At 37.6% G+C, this 20,179-nt stretch overlaps 1 protein-coding gene across 2 annotated transcripts in view; it reads right to left on the reverse strand.

Annotated features, from left to right (window-relative positions):
• The window catches only part of LOC148658537 (metabotropic glutamate receptor 4-like), a 416,277-nt gene that overhangs the window by 118,991 nt on the left and 277,107 nt on the right, over positions 1-20,179 (reverse strand). For both annotated transcript variants that reach the window (XM_088639856.1, XM_088639855.1), the window contains exons 4-6: positions 10,129-10,264; positions 4,544-4,698; positions 3,817-3,957 (exon numbers count right to left, since the gene is read on the reverse strand). In XM_088639856.1, coding sequence (XP_088495982.1) covers positions 3,817-3,957; positions 4,544-4,698; positions 10,129-10,264 — 432 coding nt within the window. The remainder of the gene's footprint in view (positions 1-3,816; positions 3,958-4,543; positions 4,699-10,128; positions 10,265-20,179) is intronic.

A 20,179-nucleotide genomic window follows, 5' to 3' on the forward strand; every position in this document is an offset into this window, starting at 1 on the left:
CATTTCAGACAGAGATTTGGACTTTTTTAGCTTCTACTCTTTTAGTGTAATATTGCCACAACAGACCAATTACATCTCAGGGATGATCTCTCGTTTCTGTGCTAAGGATATACTGTACAGTAATTGCATGTTACTAAGGGATTAAGAAAATTCATTGTATTTAGAAGAGGAAGAAATGAAAAATATTTTTATGAAAGGAACTGATGTCTTACCGAAATCATGAGTGATATAAGTCTTTTTCATAACTGAAAAAAAATTATTTCTTTCTTATCATCTTAATTTCTGTAATGGGATTATACTACTGTAAACTCCATTTGATTATATTATTTTTATCATACACTGCTTTCATTCAAATTAATCTCAGTATCGCAACCACAGTTCATTGAAATGGAGAGGAACTGCATGTTACTGCAGACAGCTCTTCAATTCTTATTGCAGGCTTCCCCTCATCCTAAATCCAAGGTCAATAAAAATTAAAAATCCAGATCAGTTTTAGTTGAGAGGCTGTTGAGTTTAATTATTCCAACATTTATTTTTAAAGTGTTGATCCAATTTTTTAGGTTCTTGTGCAATATACAGTAGGTGTTTATTGTAAAGAGATAACTGTCCTTCCTGACTAAGAGTAGATTGTCTAAACGTTTGCATTAACAAAATAATTAAATTTAGCAGGAACCTGCTTTGATACTATCATATAATGTTTTGATTTTTATGTTCAGAACAAGCAAGTCCAACATTGTCTTTTAGGAGATAACGTTGTGACTTTTACCACTCATTTTTCATAAACAGTCACAGTTTTCCTGGCCTTATCTGATATAGTACTATATGTGGAAGTGCAGACTAAAGCTTTTCAAAATGGATCTTTCTTGAATAGATTACAGGTAAGAAGATTAATATTAAGCAAATGGTGTGCAATGTTTCACACACCGCAGATTGCTGGATTAATCTACAGTACATATTATGCCAGGCCAAAATGCCATTTCTGTTTTTCAAAGTAAACTTGCCACAACACCTTTCTGTAATATGATAAAATGATTCTTACCAGCAACAATATAGACAATATTATCTTTTAAGGACTTGATTTCTGCAGTTTCTTTGCAGAAATTAAAAACAGCATTATATTTGTACTGTAACAGCTTTACATTTGTGCCACTGTATAGTTTAGGAGCACCACGGTGATGCAGGTGTTAGCAACAGTGCTTCCCAGCCCTTCAGTCCTGGGTTCAAATCTGGGCTAAATGTTTGTCTTCACATGGGTTTCCTCCCACAGTCCAAAAAATGCTGGTAGGTTAATTGGATTCTGGAAAAAATGGCTCTGGTGTGTGTATACTGTACAGTATGTCTGTGTTTGTATCTGTATGGGCCCTACCATGGAATGGTGTCCCATCCGGGATGTACCCTGCCTTGCACCTGCTGCTTGCTGAGATAGGCTCCAGTTTCCCCCTAACCCCAAATTAGAAGAAGTGCTTAGAAAAAGGATAGATATAAAGGTTGATTATGGTTATCACTTTTCCTACCGGCAAAAGCTTTTCCATTGCAAATGTGACTGTCTATAGAAGTTGACTCATGAGTCCTTAAGGATTTGTAGTTAGCCTGGCATCTTTGCATTAGCTCAATAGTTGATTACTTTCACCGAATAGAGATATGAAATCTGATTTTAGGAGTATTTAGAAGCAATATCCTATCACTAATTAAAACTGGTACTGTATAGACATAATAGCTGATAGAAAGAGACAGATGTTGTGTTTTGTTTCCTAATTACTATAACTGCATTGTGATGTTTAGGTTGAGGCTGACATCTTAATTAAAAAAAAGAAAAAAGAGAACAATGCTAAGATCATGGAGTAATAGTCTGAAAGGCTTTAGAAATTACATTTCAATGCAGCCTTTGACAGCATAAGTATATCTAATATGTGACCTTTTGGACTGTTTTTGTCTTCATTTTTCAATGCACATACTGTACTGTAATTTCAGTGATTACAGATTTTTGCTTTCTATACAAATAGGATATATACATATATACAGTAGGAGATTCAGGCATATACCCAACTAGTGCTTCATAAAGGTAAAAAATCAAAGATAAATCTGGAGTTTATAATCAGAAGTATTTAATGAGTGATTTATTTAAATAGAAGCTTCACAGCTACAGTATATGCCCTGCCATCTACTGTTTATAGCCGTGCTCTGTTTTTCATTGTGTAGCTTGAGTCCTAAAATACCAACACCACCCATTGAGATCTACTGTAAGTTATGATATTAGCCAACCAAGTCTGGATTTCCTGCTGCCAGTGTAACAGAGTCAATTCATCATGAAGCTGTGATGCAACCCTCTAGAGTAGTGGCATGCAGTCTTGGTCCTGGAGGACCCCTGTTTTTCCTGATTTAGCTGGAAATATTCAGTGTTAGCTGGTGATTAATATTTACAATTTGAACCAAGACAGAGGGATGGCTGAATAATGCACATTTCGGAGCTAGCTGTATGACCTTATGTCTTTATCCTTGTGGTCTATCCTCAGCCTTGATAAGTATCTAAAAAGTAATCCTTGAAGTATACATTTATTTTTGTCAATCTAGTCTTCTTTGTCAATCCAGTTTCATCGCCTTTTCAAATGAAGCTCATTGGAAAATGAAAGCAGCCTATTGTAGAGTGCTTATTGAATTTAATTATTTTAAAGTTTGTTTCTAATGTGCTAATTTGATTTGCTGTTAATTATGTTTCAATTAGAGTAATTGTCACATTTGGCTGATTGTTATTGTGAGGAGTAACATATTGAAATAGCTGAGATGGAAGAAAGGGGGAGAAGGAGTTCATCATTCACAGTTCATCATTCTCAGAGGAGTTTAGCTAAATAAGCAGGTTAAGGAACCATCTTATTGTACATGAAAATAAGGGACCATAGTCTCAAAACCAATCTTCCTGACAGCAGTACTCAGTCTTAAGATTTTATCTCTCTGTCATGCCTAAAATGAGTCCCTTGGTCTCTTCAAACTATTTCACATCAACCACAGACATCATTCATTATAGGAACAAGTAAAGGATTATTCCATGCTGAAAAGAGAAGAAAGGAAGCACAATGTTTCAACTGTGGAGCCTTCTTTGGGTGACCATTGTGAAGTTAGCCACAATGTACAAAGACACGAGTCAAATTTATTTTCAAGTTTCTTTCTATAGCTCTTTAGAAGATAATAATCTATAATAAACTATAATTTCTAAAGCTGTATTTGAATATTACAGTTTGATATTTAATGAGATAATTGACACCAAGTGACCACTAAGACTCTTTGTCTTTGACCTGACAGTCTGAACCTAGAACGATACTAAATATGGTACATTACTGAAAACCTACAGTATATGTTTAACTTTGATCATGATCTTAAATTATTGTTTCATAATATAAACAGCTTGGGTACAGTATTGACGTTATATGTATGCTGACATTAGACGTACGTGGAATGCAACACCCTGCCAAAAATCCAGGTTTCCTTCAAAATTCTAATGTGTGGTGCTGCAATGCAAGAGCATCGTTTCAGCAGAAAGTGAAGGAAAGGCCATAACCTTCTGAATAACTTTAAATGAAATAACTGCAAAGTAGTAATGGGCAAGACTACTCAAAGCTTAAAAGAAGCTGTCTTATAATGTCAAATAACTCATCTGATACCCCAGGTTGGGATTCTAAAACTAATCAATGTGTGTGTGTGTGTGTGTGTGTGTTTTTCCACTGTATTTTAAATGTCCAGCCACACAAAGAAAAATAAATCTCAACTAGCTCTGAAAGGAACAGATTAACCCAGGGAAATATATAAACTGAGGACACTTACTTGTGCACTTTTTGATATTGGATCCTTTCTTGAGGGCATGGCGGCTTAGTTTGCAGTGGAAATTATCTTCCCAGAATTCGGCAAACCAGATATTTCTCCTGTTGTTATCCAGTGTGCGGCTGATGAAGTACCGGTCAAAACCTGAAGTTAACAGAAACAATATTGTTATTAAATCTGGATGGTTCTGGGCTGCTGAACATTTTTGTATTTAAAGAAATTGTCAGGTGAGTGTATTCTTATTCTGCACACAACTACACAATTACCAGTTAAACATGAAGCTTTTCCCCTGGAACTACACTTGGTTCTTTTAATAATAATGAGTCCCCATATAATGCTTTTACACAGTTTCACCTTGACTTTGCTTCTGCTAAACACCTGCTGACAAACAATAATCTCAATATTGAAATGTTCAATGATTCGCTACCTGTTGCACATTGTTTCATCCTATTGAATTTTTAGAAACCTGCATGATTTGTTAAAAGTATATACTTTTGAGAAAGTATGGAGCACTTTACTTGGTCAGCCAATTAGGTCTCAGTTATGCAGCAGATACCTGTGACTGATGAGACTGTACTGTACATTATCTGCTGTGTCTCAGTTTTGACACCCTTACACTTTATTCCTGCTGTTTTCTGTCCGTTTTGTTGCCTTTAGAGGACTGGTGCCATGTTAGATTCATTCAGTAAAAACAAATGCATGCATCACAAGAAATAAAAATAATCTGTACCTCTGACAGAGAGACGTTTAGGCAGAATAGTGACAGCGCCCTCTGATACCTCTTCTTGGTGCAGCACTGGAGAGATTTTGGAGCCCCAGCTGTCTGATCCTACCCAGAGGAAATGCCCTGTCTGATTGGCTTTCTTGGCCGCTTGTAGCAGACGCCTGTAACAGCAAAAGGAAAAGATTCTTGAGTTTGAAACCTAAAGATCTGGGCCTGTGCTACTCCATCTGCAAAACATGATACTGGTTTTCCTAACAGCAGACCACAGATGATAAAGACAGACAACAAAACCTCATCCACACTGATTCTGAAAAATACCTCAGCTGCCTCTATCCAAGACTGTACTCACTCTTCACTTATGACTTTTCAGGCAAATACAGTTACAACCATATCATCTAATTTGGTGATAGTACCACAGTAACTGGGTTGATCAGCAAAAAAGATGGGTCTGCATACTGTACAGGAATGAGGTAGGAGATCTGACAAAGTGGTGTTGTGACATTCATGCCAGCCCTGAATGTCACCAAGACAAAATAACTCATTGTAGACTTCTGGAGCCACACTCTGATCAACATCAATAGAGCATCAGTGGAAATTGTTAGCGGTTTCAGAATGCTTGGGTTGCAGATCTGAAATGACCTGGCTTGGTCCCACAATACTGAAGCCATTCTGAAAAAGACACAAGAGTGCCTCAACTTCCTGAGGCATCTGAGAAAATGTGGGATTAGTAAGCAGATACTCTTGAGGTTTTATTGGTATAGAGAGTGCCCAGACTGGTGGCATTACTTTATGGTACAACAGTACACCATACAGGGTAAGAAGGCCATACAGAGGTTGTGACATCAGCAAAAAAGCTCATAGTATCTGACCTCCCATCAGTTGAACAGATTTATGTCAACCATTGCCATAATGAAGCCTGTGCCATAAAACAGGACCATAACTACCACAGACACAAACTGCTCTGACCTCTATGGTCTGGCAGGTAATACTGCAGCATCAAAACACCAACCATCAGTTTCATGAAAAGTTTTTATCCCCCAGTGTCATGTGACATAAATAACTAACATCTAAGTGCAACTGAATTAATGACTACTATTTATTACCACTTTTTGTTGAATACTGTATTTTCTGCACTGCATACTACACTGTTATTATATTTATATGGTTTTGTACTGGCACTGCAGAGGATGGAGCATTCAGTGTGGTTTGCGAAGAGCTTGCACCTGTAGGTACTCAGGGAACAAGTGCAGCTCTTCTGCCACTCTGACAGGTGAGAAGCAGGTGGTTTGAGCTGCGGTATTAGCATGTTGCAGATCCCTCCGAGTAATTGGACTAATTACCAAACGCCAGGAGTTGAATTATGAGCCAGCCTCCCTCCCTGCTGTTCTCACAGGCCTTATGCCTAATTACAGCTCCTGCTCTACACTTCACTTGGCTGCCCACGGCCTAAGCTGGCTATACTGAAAGCAGAACAGAGTAAAGAATGCAATAGGTACTGTTCCTCCAGTGGCCACAGCACTGCCACATTACTATTATTATATAGACACATTATTATTATTATTATTATTATTATTATTATTATTATTATTATTATTATTATTGTTGTTGTTGTGTTTTAATTAATTATTTATTATAATGCAAATTATCTTGGTGAGTTTAGGATATGAGGGATTGCTCTGACTGTGGAAGATAAGGAAATTAAATCTTGTGGTCTCCCAGCTACTCTTGCATTGTGATACTTTATTTACGTGTCACTGAATTTCTAATATCATGTCCAGCCAGGACATTTATGCTGTTTTTATACTTACTGCATGCAGTCTGCCAGCGAGCTACAGTTTAGCTACAGTGCAAAAAGAAAATGAAAGGATGGCAGGTTCCCTTTTGTCTCACCTCAAATGTATACACAACTCTCATATCAAGGAGAAGGTCAGACCAAGACCATGTCTTAACATTTGTGCCTTTCCTACATTACTTGATGTTCTTGAAAATAATCTCTCTGAGTTTACTCTCTAAGATTTCTAACTGCTTCCTAAAGCTAAGAACATTCTAATCGCCAAGATTTTCTTTCTTAAATGAAATTGAAGTTCTCACATTCTTGCAAATGTCCTGTTGACAGTCAACTCTAGTCCCCTTGAAGCCATTTCTAGGGTAATTTGAGTTGTCCAACTTTAATTGGTAATAATCTGCTCAAGCAATTTCTACTAGATTCTTAAAATCCAGTTCAGTAGTTGAGTGTAGAAACAGGGCAGCTGAATTAGAGATACAGCACTAATATCTTAACTGTAGAGCAATCAGTATCCACAGCCATTTGCATGATTCCGAAACACAATTAGATTTGGTATGTTAGACTTCTGGAAGGGATTTACTCGTTTAAACAAATGACCAATTAATGTTTTCCAATGAAATAACCACATTTTAAAATAAAATAGAGTGGGAAAAAATGTGAAACACAGCAATACAAATTAAATTAGCCATATGTTGAAACTGATTCAGTAACCACAATAGTTAACAATGCAAACAGTTACATTACCACTGTTTATTAATACATAAGTTGTTTATTAGTTCATAATTTGAACAAAAGTATATAAGAAATAAGATACTCATTTTATTTTTGTTGTTTCCAGGTCCTTCCCATTACTTCAAATACACCACTAAGCTGTTCAATTTTCCAGGCTGCAAATGATGCTTAATGATATCATTATGTGGTCACTAGGGAGGGTAGTCAGTGAGGGATTCTGTAAACACTTCTTTTCATCCATCAGTGCAGCCACTGAAAATGAAAACCCTACAAACAACACATTTCTGCACTGGGAATCCTGGAATTGTACCAGGTGGCCTCCTTTGAATGTAGCTGATAGCAGGGACTTAAAACCACATATGGCCCGAAAACGGTTGATGACAATCTCTTATTCCTACTCTTCCTAATACACTGCTCATGTCATGTACAATACTTGCAGAACAAAATCTGTGGGGAAAAAAAAGGCTGGCACTAAAGAGAAAAGTCCTAAGATGGTTGGGCTGCATTAGGTTTTAGGACCAACTGTAGGGAACTACAGATGGGCTTTCACGTAGGGCTCCAGTGACAGATTGCCGAGATAGGTCTTCAATGTCAGAAAGAAGTATGTTCATCACACATTTCAAGCACTTATATAAAGCTTATTCTGTAGTGTTAGTGCTCGCAGATGCTCATTGAAGCAAAATTCAGGATCCCATCCATGAAACCTCTACCTCTTGCTTTCAAAGGGATATTTGAACATAAAGGAACACTATTCTTGCACTTGGTCACAAGGATCCAAGTGCGTAGTAGTCCTGACATGTTCACGAACATGTTCAAATCCTTCAGAACTGTGATCTAGGGCCTAAGTGTTGTACATCTGACATTCATTTGGTTGCTTCTGTACGGTCCTAGCCAGTGGGTGATTTCACGTAACATTTAGGGGGGTGGACGAAGACCACATAAGGAAATCCTTTATGAGCACATGGCTGGGGTTCCTCCTTACATGTGACTCTTGCTGTTTGGGGATTTTCAGAGTTCCCTCTGCAATAATGCATTAATAAATTACGTCAGTATATATGCTCTGAGGATGTAAAGATGTGCTTTGGAGCTCCTATTCCATATAACTCAATGTTACCATATTGTAAAGTGAGGTGTCCCTGGGTGATCTTCACAAATCTGATATTAATTCATATGCTTAAGAAAAATATCACAAAAATATGGCTCATGCCAGCACTGTGAAATGTTGTGTTTGTCATATTGCACATCATAGAGCCAAGGGCACACCAGCAGCTCCTTAGCTTAGCTGCTGAAAGAGTGTCTACCAAAAGGGACATGCTCTGTGAGATACAAAACATTTAGCCAAAATCAATCCAGTTCTTCCGTATGATTTAGAATGAGTAGGCCTCAGCATGGGATCTTCAGCTAATGTCCTGCTGATCCAAGGAAGTCCCTTAAACTATGGCTACTTGTCAGTAACAGGGAAAACATTTGTGTTACTACATGTTTTCAAGCAGAACCATTGTCACAATGTCCAGCACAGGAACGTTTATTTTCTTGAGGTTTGTTTTGTTATGAACACATACAATGAAAGCCGCAAAGTCTGCAGGCTGTGTTCAGAAAGGCTAGATGTATCACCTGGGCTTGGCATGAGCAGCAGTGCTCTGAGAAAGGAGATGCTGAAAGGTGATCCCAACAGGGAGTCACCAGAGTAGAAAACTGGAGCTGTAACAGCAAAGCCACCTTGGCAATAAAGAAGGATAAGTTTATCTTTCCCAGAAAGTGGGGCATCTGTTTGATACAGGGCTGAGATGAAAATATCCCCAAAAGGATAGCACCGTGAAAAGACTTTTAACATCTTAACAGAAGCAAAGTTAGCTGAGGAGAGCGGCTGACCAGATAGAAATCAAAGAACACACTACAGAGAGGAATATGAACACACACAAAAAAAAGAAATATCATTTCAGTAATCACACATAGCCCAATTTTGTGTTTTCTTTTTGTTTTGAAGATTAGATTTTTCTTTCTAATCCTATTAAGCCGCTGCCGAGCCTTGAAATACTAGGACTATTGCCTCTTTTAAGTCCAAATAATTTAACACGTGTCCCTTGGTGTTATTTTAAGAACATTTAAAAAGATGTCTTGCATAAACATTTCAAGAAATCATCACAAAGGAAAAGACTGAAGCATTAAGAAAAAGGATAAAAGATTAAAAAACATTAAAGCACAGTTTGCAGTTAAAGAAATGGGCATGTCCTTTTACTTGAATTTAAGTCTGTGCAATATGTACATCTTTACTGCCATTTCTCTTATCTATCCTGAAGACAAACTCTTGGTGTCCATGTAAGAATCTATAGCACAATCCACATGTGTAGAAACATTTCTGATTCAGTACTGGTCCACTTCTTTAATCACCCATGTGTGTGATGGTTCATTGTACAAATTGTCTATAATTATTTTATAAAAATAGTTTTTAAAGAGTCTTGGATAAAGATAAAAGATAATAATAAAAGTGTATTTGTGAGCGTCATTGTAAGTGGCAGTTCAAATCTTTCATCTTTAATTGCCTCCTGCCAGAAGATTCACATTGCATTGTAATATAAAATGTTCATTTGATTGAAATAAATATCATTATAGACATAAAAGTGTCTCTAAACAAATTGGTTGTAGAATAAGAAGCGAAGTTCTGCATATAACCTTTACAAAAGGGCATCTACAGTATGAGCATCCTTTTCCCAAAAAATACTGTTAATTGTGGGCAGGTCTGGGAGAAGTGGTGTGACTCTAGAAAAAAATGTGAATAACACAACATTTCAGACAAATCTTAACCAAAACAAAATAGTTACAAAAGAAAACTGTTTTTAGTTATACATTATGATCCTGTAGTCTGAGTAAACGCAGACACACCCCAAAACAAGTCTCTTAAGACTCAGTGCCAGTTATTCAGTATTTTGTGTAGCAGAAATATAGAGGTGGGGATCGCCTTGGCTACTTCTAAAGAATTCTCCATGAACCTTAAGTGACTGTGCTCCAGAGGGAACTTGCTAGAGATTCTGAATTCCTCTAGAACCCCTACTTCCTTCTGCATGCTACTTACTTGATGTCATCCTCATTTGCAAACAAGATGACCACTCTGGCATTGGCGTTTTCTTTGAGCCGCCGAATAATCTTGTCAAACTCCCCGGTTTTGGGCTCCCGGGGGATTTTCACAGATTGGGCGATGCACACCCCTCCTGAAAGAAAGAGAGGAGACAGTGTCTGAGATACCCCAGTGACATTTTTACATGAAGAAGAATAAAAGGGTCACCAGGGAGAAGCAGTCCTGAGAAGAATTTGTGGAAAGGGTTAAAACGTGAATCTGTCAATAGTTTAATAAAAGCAGTGCCTGCATAGTTTATAAAGTCATGTATGGTATCATATTCCCATACCTTGTTTCAATAATGCGCAGGGCACATTTGTAATCAAAGGGGAATTTGTTAAATTGCTTGATACTATGGAGGCCTGTGGTACCTCTGGTTGCTATGCTGAAAGTGTGGAAAGCATTTATTTTCCACATGGAATCAATCATTTTGGATTGCTAGCAGAACAGTGAACACTTGTCTGCTGATAACGCTCTTGACACCAGCAAACAAGCTTGGGGGCAGGGACAGATGATAAAGTTCATGTTTACTCTGTATGCAATCCTGTTTTTTTTTTTCCTAAGGAAAAGGAATATGAGTCTGGTGTATCAACCACAGCCTCGGCGTGCACTGTTAAAACACTAATATAATACTGCAGAAATATCTACCATTGCTGGTGGTGGACTTTTTTGTAAATAAACAGTAATCCCTCTATCTCACTCCCACCATGCTTGTTTTTTTTTAATAGAAGCATGTATATACGACCAAATTGTACAGGTACATTTTTCAAAGCTTGAAAAGCACAAGGTATAAAATTTTCCACAGTGTGATGGCTGCAGGGAGTATAGCTGCGACTGATGGAACTATTAATACATTTTATGTGACTGTCAATAAGTTGGGAGGAATTTTGTAGCAATTTTAAATGTGTTGAACCTGTAGTGGCAGAGAAAGAGTTTGTTCTGGTTTGAGGGTGAACTACATCATTTATTTGCAGGTCAGCTTGATTCTTCTTTCATACAGAGAAGGATGGTTAGATTTCTGTAAGGCTCAATGCATTGAACTATTCATTACTTGACTTTTTTTCTCTTTGACTGTCCTTTAAATGATATTTTGTATTGCCTGATGTTAGTTTTTTTTCCGTGTTCAATATAAACGAAGAAAAAACCCCAAGGACTTTCACAATCTATAGAAGATTGAGTCATTTGTTAACCCTGCATGATCCCAAACTTTCACAATACCTAGAATAAACCAAGCAGTGTCGCAGGCCTAGAAAGGCATATTGAAAATTATACAACAGAACCCAGCCCTCAGGATTTAGCTTAACTGAAAAATGGATTTAATATACCAGTAACAATGCATATTGCCACTTTCCCTTAAAACACTACTGAGCACTGTATCATAAAACTTTGAATATTATCACCAGTTGCTACTATTTCCTTATTCGTATCACATCTCACATTTTCTTATTAGTATCCCACATTCTGAGCTCAATTTGCAACAGTTAAGAGATATAAAAAAGTCCAGTGCCTGGAGAGCACACATTCAGGCTCTGCAGTCTTGAGTGATGTTGCTCTCAGGAAGCTGAACATTTTAAATTTTAAAAGCCCACCACCACCACTACTCTCATTTGTCATTCACAAAATGTAAAAAGACCTGTCGAGAAGAAGAATAGTAATATATATCAAATATAACAAAATACAACTACATACTGTTTATTCATTTTTATGTCTTCTCTGAATAATCCATTTTCCTTCCCCAGTCCAAGGGAATGTTGTCCAGGATAATTTGCATCTGGAAATGCGAATGCGTATGTGTTTGAATATGTATACATGTATGTGAATGCATTTGCATGTGTGAGTGAATCTATATGCATGTTAATGAATGCAAGTGCATCTGTGTGACTGTATGTGAATGTGTACAGTATGTGTTTGAATGAATGTGTCCAGGCACATAAGTCGGTGGATGTGTGAGTGAATGTGTGCATGGACAGTATGAGTAAGTTCACGTGTGTATATGTGGGACTAAACAAGAGTATTTGTGTTTGTGTGAATGGGTGTGTGATTGTGTGTAGATATGTGCCACATAAAGGACTGGCATTTCAGGGAGTAGTCCCACCCTGTGCCCCATAATTGCTGGGCATTACAGAAAATAGATATCCATCACCATATATGACTTTTGTATAATAAACTATATGAACATATAGCTCCACCTAAACATACATTACAGCCAAAGTATTCTGTACACCTAAGTTTGACAGCGCAACAATGTTTTGTTTATTTGTTCATTTATCCTTTCACTGTTTCAATAAACATGACTGGCTAGCTATGACACTCTTAAGCAATGTCTCTAGATTTACGAGATATTCATGTACTGTGTGAATATCACCAGTTCCAAATAATAAAACACAAGTCAGGAACGAGCAAAATGTCTGACATGAACTGTTGTTGTTTTTTTAATTCTGGCTGCTAGCCTTCTTAGCTTCCTCAACAAAAAATCTAGCATCGCAGTTGCCACACTATGTGTAAATTTCCAAAATGGTGGCCTGAGTTTTGAAACATTATGAAGCCCTAAAGGCAGCAGATGGGGTGGCGTACATTTACCAGGGCTTGTGAAATGAAACTGCACCAGGTGGTGTGGCAATTGACATTGTCCTAACCCACTGTGGCCAAGGGAAGGTCAGTAGGTCAGTCATTAAACTCACGGTGTGGGTACAGTAAATGTAGATTAATATCCTGTTTACTCTGGATGTCTTCAGTGGTGGTAAATATCTATTTTCTGTTATTTTACAGACTGTGAGCTTAGAACAGGGCCAAGCAGATGTGCCTGCTGATTTCTGAGTGCTGAATTCCACTGCATTCCCTTGCATTCATTGCTAAACTGCATTATTTGGCTGCTTACCAACATTAGCTGCCACTATGTGACAGTGGAACATTTGATCTTTGTACAGATACAGCCAGAGAGGTCACACCCATGAATGACAGAGGAGAGTAAGAGGGAGGGAGTCTGTATACAAGTTATCCAAAAACATGGTGGTGACATAGAGCTTCAGAGTAGAAGAAATACAGTAATAAGTACATAAATAAAGAGAAGCTCAGGAAGAAAACATGCATGAGTCTGAAAAAAGAGAAGTTTGAGTCTCATATGAAGAGGTAACACAGAAATGGACCCAGAGTATTGCTCCACATATTCCAGTTTCTGGAGCTTTATGTGAACTGAAACTGTGGGAGCCTTCCCTGGATGGCATGTTAGTGTATTACAATGTATACAGTTTTTCAGAAATACTGATGTCCTTTTATAGAAAAAGGCTGAACTGGAAAACTTCAGATTAAAGTAGATTACTCATGGGCACAATAGCAGTTTTCAACCGGAATTTGAAACCACAATCCTCTGGTTAGGAATCTGAAACCAGAACCCCTGCACTATGCTGACTTTGTTAATTACTGTACATTAAGCAAAATACATGAATGTATACTTCAGGACGAATTATCAGAGTCAAGAAATTAATAAATCATTAGCTTTGTTCAAACATTGACTGTTTTGTTGACTGTTTTTTAGTGCAAGAGAAATACTATGTATAAATGACAATAGCTGCAGCATAGTGATGCTGTGGCTAGCATTGCTGCGTTACAGCACTGGGGCACTGGGGTATTAAATGAGGTGACATAAGGAAAACATTCTGTAGCAGTATACACCATAATGCCTGTCTCTTATGGATATCTCTCAAAACAGCAGGAAACTGGCCATCGACTTCCACAAGTTGGAGAATGCTTATAAAAGACTGTTGTATCCATTTTAAGAAATTTAAGGATAGTACTTTAATGTCAGATGTCAAGGTGGCACAGTCCTTAGCTGTCCTAGAACCGTGGGTTCAATTCTGAACTTAGGATGCTGTCTGCATGGAGTTTGTATGTACTCCCCAAGTTCACGTGGGTGTTCTACTGGTGCTCTGGTACCCTCCCATAGGTAAAAAACCTAGTGTGTGTGTCTGTTTGCCCTGTGATGGACTGGGTTTTCTGTCTAGGATTTATCTGTCTTTTGCACCCATTGGTTGGGGATAGACTCCAGCTCCCTCGCAACCATGACATGATAATCAACTGTGCTTTTAGAACACAGTCAGAGAGTCCAGGATTCCAGGATTCTTATAATACACACAGAGCTGAGAATTGTCACTCATTAGAATTTCTTAGTGCAGTCAGTACTTTATTACTATAAAACCAAATACAAAATTGTATTTAAAACAAAAGAACCTGCATACATTTAGGCTTAGAAATTCACAGTTAGCAGCCTACAGACGCCTGCTTATCAAGATAGGGCTCTTGTACTTGCTAAAACTCACTGACAGCCATCTCATGAAAAAGAAAAAATATCTTTGGCACAGAAATACCAGCAGATAGATTCCCTAAACTGATGCCATAATAAATGCTCGGATTTCATATGATGCCCTAAAAAATCTGAATGGCCTTTGTACTATATGAAGGGACTACGGGTTTCATAGATTTACAGGATTGGTTTTGAATGAAAGATTCCCCTGATCTTGTACACATTTACAGATCACATGCACTGTGCTGTTTCATACACCAGGTGCTTTTTGTACAACCAATGCAGAAATGGACTTGAGGGCAATCCATGGCCGCTAGGACGACACAGCAGCTCAGACAACAAACAAGCCATTATAACTTTGAAATTAATAGAGTCTAGAAACATAAGACATGATAAAACTTGAAGGTGAAAGAAAATCCAATTTGATGCAGCAGTAGCTTTGAGTTTGTAGGTACTTGTAAACCAAGTGAATTCTGGATAGGAATTCCAGGTCTGGACTGAAATAAAAAATAACACCACACAATTAACACAACAGAAATACAAACAAGCGCTTCAGGCAGCACAGTTTAAATGCTGTAGTTTACTAATTTAAGGTAAATTGTTCCCTGTGCAAGAGGTATAATTCCTGCACCTCATACCGGCCCAGGGAAGAACTGTACTATTGATTTGATTTTGGTATATCAGCCTCCTAACCCACCGACTGCTTTTCTGGTTAGATTTCTGGAATTAATTGGACATTAACTGGACATAATTGTTCTGTTTAAAGTCAGAAATCAGCTTCTCACACTGACCAAGAAAAGCTTTTGCTGAATTCTGTACCAGTTTTCATTGGGATTTTTTCCCTGTTGATGGTGTGATGCTAATTGACATTATGCATAAAGTTCTTACTCTTCTTCTGTGATTTAACTTTTCAAATCTTTGTGCTCATTTTTCACCACAGTCATTTATGAATTGCACTGGTATTGTACCGTCATTACTCAAACATGTTGCTATTACCCAGCTGTTAAAAAAAGAACTCTAGACTTCCTGTTTAGTTACAGGCCAGATTTGAATCTTCCTTCTTAAGCCAAAGTTCCAAAAGCCTGTGGCAAACTTTCAAGTGCAAGATCATTTAATCAGAAAATGAGCTCTTTGAACCCTTTCAGTCAGGTTTTAGGGAATTTCGTAGTACTGTAACAGGCATTGTGAAGGTGACTAATGATATCTTTATAGCTTCAGACTCAGGCATGTTATCTGTCCTTGTTTCATTGGAGCTTACTGCTTCTTTTAACACTGTTAGCCATACTATCCTCCTAAATCAATTAGAGGCTTATGTGGGTATTTAAGAGGCCTTTTATTGGTATCTCTGGGGTGCTTTCAGCTGGTTTTCTCATATTTTGTTCTGTTTAAAAGAAATTTGTGGAAATCGGGCTCACAGCCTCAGACATCTTTTGGGTTACTGGGACCCTCTTAATTCAGTATCTACATGTTACCACTTTGCCAAATCATCTATTGTCTTCAGTTTACCTTCCATTGTTATGCTGCTAATGCTCAGTTTTGTTTGTAGATTAAATATCTCTGATCTAGGAGAATTTATTTGTATAAGATCCCTATCAGATGTTCAAAAATGTAATGTATTTTTTTTACAGTGTAAAAGTGCAAAGACAAAAAGTGATGGAGGTCCCCACACAAAGTGAGTAGCATGGATGGCTTTAGAATGGCCCGCATTGTTGTTCTTCTTAACGCCTTTTAACAGCTGAAACTCAAATGAGAAACATTACAGGTGTCTTTTATTTTATTTTATCTGTCTCATATTGCCAGCTTGTTCCAGTCAGATGCTGAGAAATTAAATTATACCTTTGTGGTTCGTAGATCGTATTATTGTCAGTATACACAAAATTCAGCTGCAATTATTTAAACCAGATCTACAACCTGCAAGCACAATACTCCTGTTCTGGATTGGTTCCCTATAAATTTTAGGATTGGTTTCAAAATCCTTCTCCTGACATATAATAGCCCAAATAATCAAATAAACTTACTCGTTGTGGAACTCTCTACCTGAGGCAATACCTGAATCTTTGTATGCTTTTAAAAAACATTTCTTTAAAACTTGCATTTCTTTAGTTTTAATATAATGTAAGTAATATAATACAAGTTAGTAGGTTCAGGCAAAATGGAGATCACTGTCTGAACTACAATCCTCAGAAAGTTCTAGGGAATAAGCTGCTTTCCTCAGTCACCTGACCAGTTGCTGGAACACAATTATTTAGGTGCCAGTTTCAAAAGGAAGCAAAGATTTCCAGTGGTTGGTCTGATCTGCCTTCTGGAGAAAGAGAGCAGATCCTGCTCCTGCAATCACACCTGGGGGATGGAGAAGGACGTGACTGACTAAGGGACCCAAGGAACTTCTGGAAAGGGAGTTCTGAATATAGTCTTGGACTGAGGCTTAGTTCTGAGCAGTATTGTGTTTTGGAAGTCTCAACGTGAGACACAATCTTTTGAAAGCTGGTAAGCAGCTTAGCTGCCCAGTTACTTACTGTATGAGGTACTTCTGAAAGAGTCAGTTAAATGCTCAAAGAGGAGCTTAGGCTTTTGTTTGTTTGGTTTAGTTTTGTGTTTTAATGCACTGTAAACAAAGAGCAGTAGTTTTGTACTGAATGGCTATGTCTGGTCTCCTAGGGTCTGCAAAAATAGCTTGCAATGGCACCCCTACCTTCAACTTTGTCACTCTAACTATACATCAATTTGTACAGTACTGTATGTTCAATTGTACTGTGTTACTTTACCACCATATTGTTTCTTTGGTCTTTTAATTGTAAATTGCTTTGAGATGTTGACAAATGAAAAACACCGCATAAATAGATCACTTCTATTGCAAAATTAAATTATTTGGTTTTAAAACACATAGGAAAGAATAGAGCAGACTGCATCTGACGAATGATCAAATACACTCATGGTTTTATAATGGCCCTACTTTGCCTTCAGTGTGATGCCTACATAGGTTTTTTTTCCAGCATAGAGAAGAAAGCAAAGGATGCATGTAGCAAAGATGAAAGCTAGTTAGAAAATACAGGTTCACAATACAAAAAGCATTTCAAAATGATGTTACCCAAATTGTCTTGCATTTCTGTCCAGTTGCAAAAATGCTCTGCCTGATCATAGGATGTTAGTGTCTGTCTACAAAATTGGTGTTCTCTGTAGCTGTTCCATCAAAAAGGAGCTCTGTGTTTCCCTTCCACAAAGGTATTGTTAGAAAGTCCTGGAGGAAGCACAAAAGGTTTTTATTTCGGCATTGGGGCAACTGGCTGAATGTGGCCATTTTATTAATGAAGAGACTAAAGACTTGGCAGAATACCATAGAACACAATCAGCAGCCAAACAAACGAAGAAGTGCTTTCTCCAAAATCATGAGGCCTTTACTGCGTGTTCCATGGGAGTGCTGGTACTCATTCCCAATTGCTACATTCTCTTAAATGGAAAAGGGAGTCATCTACCAGACAGGTGCAGTTTTGGCAGACTGGGAACTAGACCCGGCACTGTGACAGGACTTTCATCATAAATCAGGATACTTACACTTTTGCTCTCCACAGCTTGAAAACAAAATGAAGCAAACAGTGGAGGAGACCATAAAACAGGCACAGTACATCATAGCGAATAAACTCCACTATCCCCTGAAAGTGGTGAAAGCATTGAAGTTTTTACTTGGAGGTACAGTACATCTATTATCGGATACACTGGGAAACTAAGTTTAATTTTACAAAGCTGAGCAATATTTCATGCTCAGGAGTCCCCAATGAACTGCCACTCTGGAATTAAAAATCTCTTTACATTTTAAAGCATGGACTGGGCATTGTTAAGGCACCATAAAGGCTTTACTGTTAATGTGGTACTGTAGTTAATCCACAATTAACTGCAGAGACTTTAAAACTGTGGCTTACATTTCACAATTTTGGTGTTACCTTTTGTTTTCTGCTGAAGTTCTACACAAAAGCCACAAAATATATTGCATGCAATTTGTTCATACTGTATTCTATTTCTTTGTTTTTTTGAAAGTGGTGGTAACTGTTTACTGTATGTTAAAGCCTTGGTGAATGTATTATCTGCTGGCATACATGTCAACATTGTCAACATTGTCAACTGGCACCAGCGGGATTAATACTCATCCAGAATACTTTATGCTCCAAAGCTTACTGTAAAACTCCAGCTTCATATGACAAATACATTATAAAGCATTAATCAATAAAGTGAAGACAAGTTAAATATAAAGAGTCTCTCTGCTACACATTAGAATACCTTTAGAACCTTTACTTACTTCTGTCAAAAGATGCTCTTGAACAGCAAAGGCTACCAGAAGATATTGTTCAAGTATTCAAAATGGCATTAACAACCTAAACAATTATACAGAAACATGAACCTGGGAACACAAGTAGAAAGGACACAGGTATTTAAAACTGAGAACTGGAGCCACCTCTTTACACAAAGGGTTCTGGGAAACTGGTAAAATCTACCCACCCACACTTTTAATGGTTAGCAATGTGGGATTGTCCCAAGAAGAAGAAGGGACTAGTTTGAAAGCAAAGGGGTCTTTATTTTCACTTTTTGCAAAGTGTCCTATGTAAACTAATGTGGCATGGTGGTTAACAGTACAGTTTCTCAGCTCCTGAGTTCTAGGCCCAATACTGGACTAAAACTGACAGACTTCACCCATTGCACATTCAGTTCAGTTGCTGGTTTAGACAGGCAGAACAAAGACAGGCACATACAGTATTTTGACTCACACATGACATCTATTTTCCTTTAATTTTGTGGCTTTAACATGACATTGTAATTTAGTTTTTTTAAAGGTTAGGAAAACAACAAGAAAGAGGATCTGTCCACATCAAAGGCAATGTTCACTTTAAATAAAGGACACCTTTTTGTAAAGTTTATGAAATGCTTCTTTTATTAAAGTAGTGGGTTCCATATACTGTAACTGTCAGAATCCATTCCAACTTACAGCAGTATGTCAGTGAGGGGAGAATGCTGGACAGAGAGTTAGTAATCGAAAAATCTTACGAGCTTCACTACTTTACTCATTTACTAGCAATGGCTTCAGAAATAAATAAATACATTTATTCTGGCCTATTATGTCCATCATATAGCTTGTCAGTCCATGATAATTTAGCATACTAAATTGTAACATGAATAGTATTCCCAATCTGAAAGTAATTGTTATAAAACAAGGGCATGAATAATTTACGTCAACTTACAATTTAGCCATCTCTTTATTCAATTAATATCACCACAAACCATCTGTTGTTATAGGCATCCAATTGTAGAACAACCTCCTAAAAAATAGTTTTAGTTATGAAATCAAAGCATGAGACCTACTTCTTTAGTCTTTGTTTTCTTTAGTTTGTAATTGTTACAGCATACAGCTGACAATGTTCAGACAGAATTGAGTAATTAATCTTCTATCCAGATACTGTAACACAGTTTCTCCTCTTTTATTTTTCCACTGCCTGAATGGGTCCATTTGCTTGGAGGAGGCAGCCATTGGGTCCTGGGACTCAAAGCAGTTTAATGTTTATTTTACACATTTTGTTTTCCTCTCCTCTGTGCCCCGTTATCAACTGTTATTATATTGTTTACTGCTACTGAAATCTGTAAAGAGCTCTTTGGCAAAGTGCTGCAAAAGGCAACATAAAATGATTGATTGACACCAGCTTGCTGTGCAAGCACATTATAAAA

This window comes from Lepisosteus platostomus, chromosome 7 (assembly GCF_059453375.1).
Source record: "Lepisosteus platostomus isolate fLepPlt1 chromosome 7, fLepPlt1.hap1, whole genome shotgun sequence".
NCBI classification, from domain to species: Eukaryota; Metazoa; Chordata; class Actinopteri; order Semionotiformes; family Lepisosteidae; genus Lepisosteus; species Lepisosteus platostomus.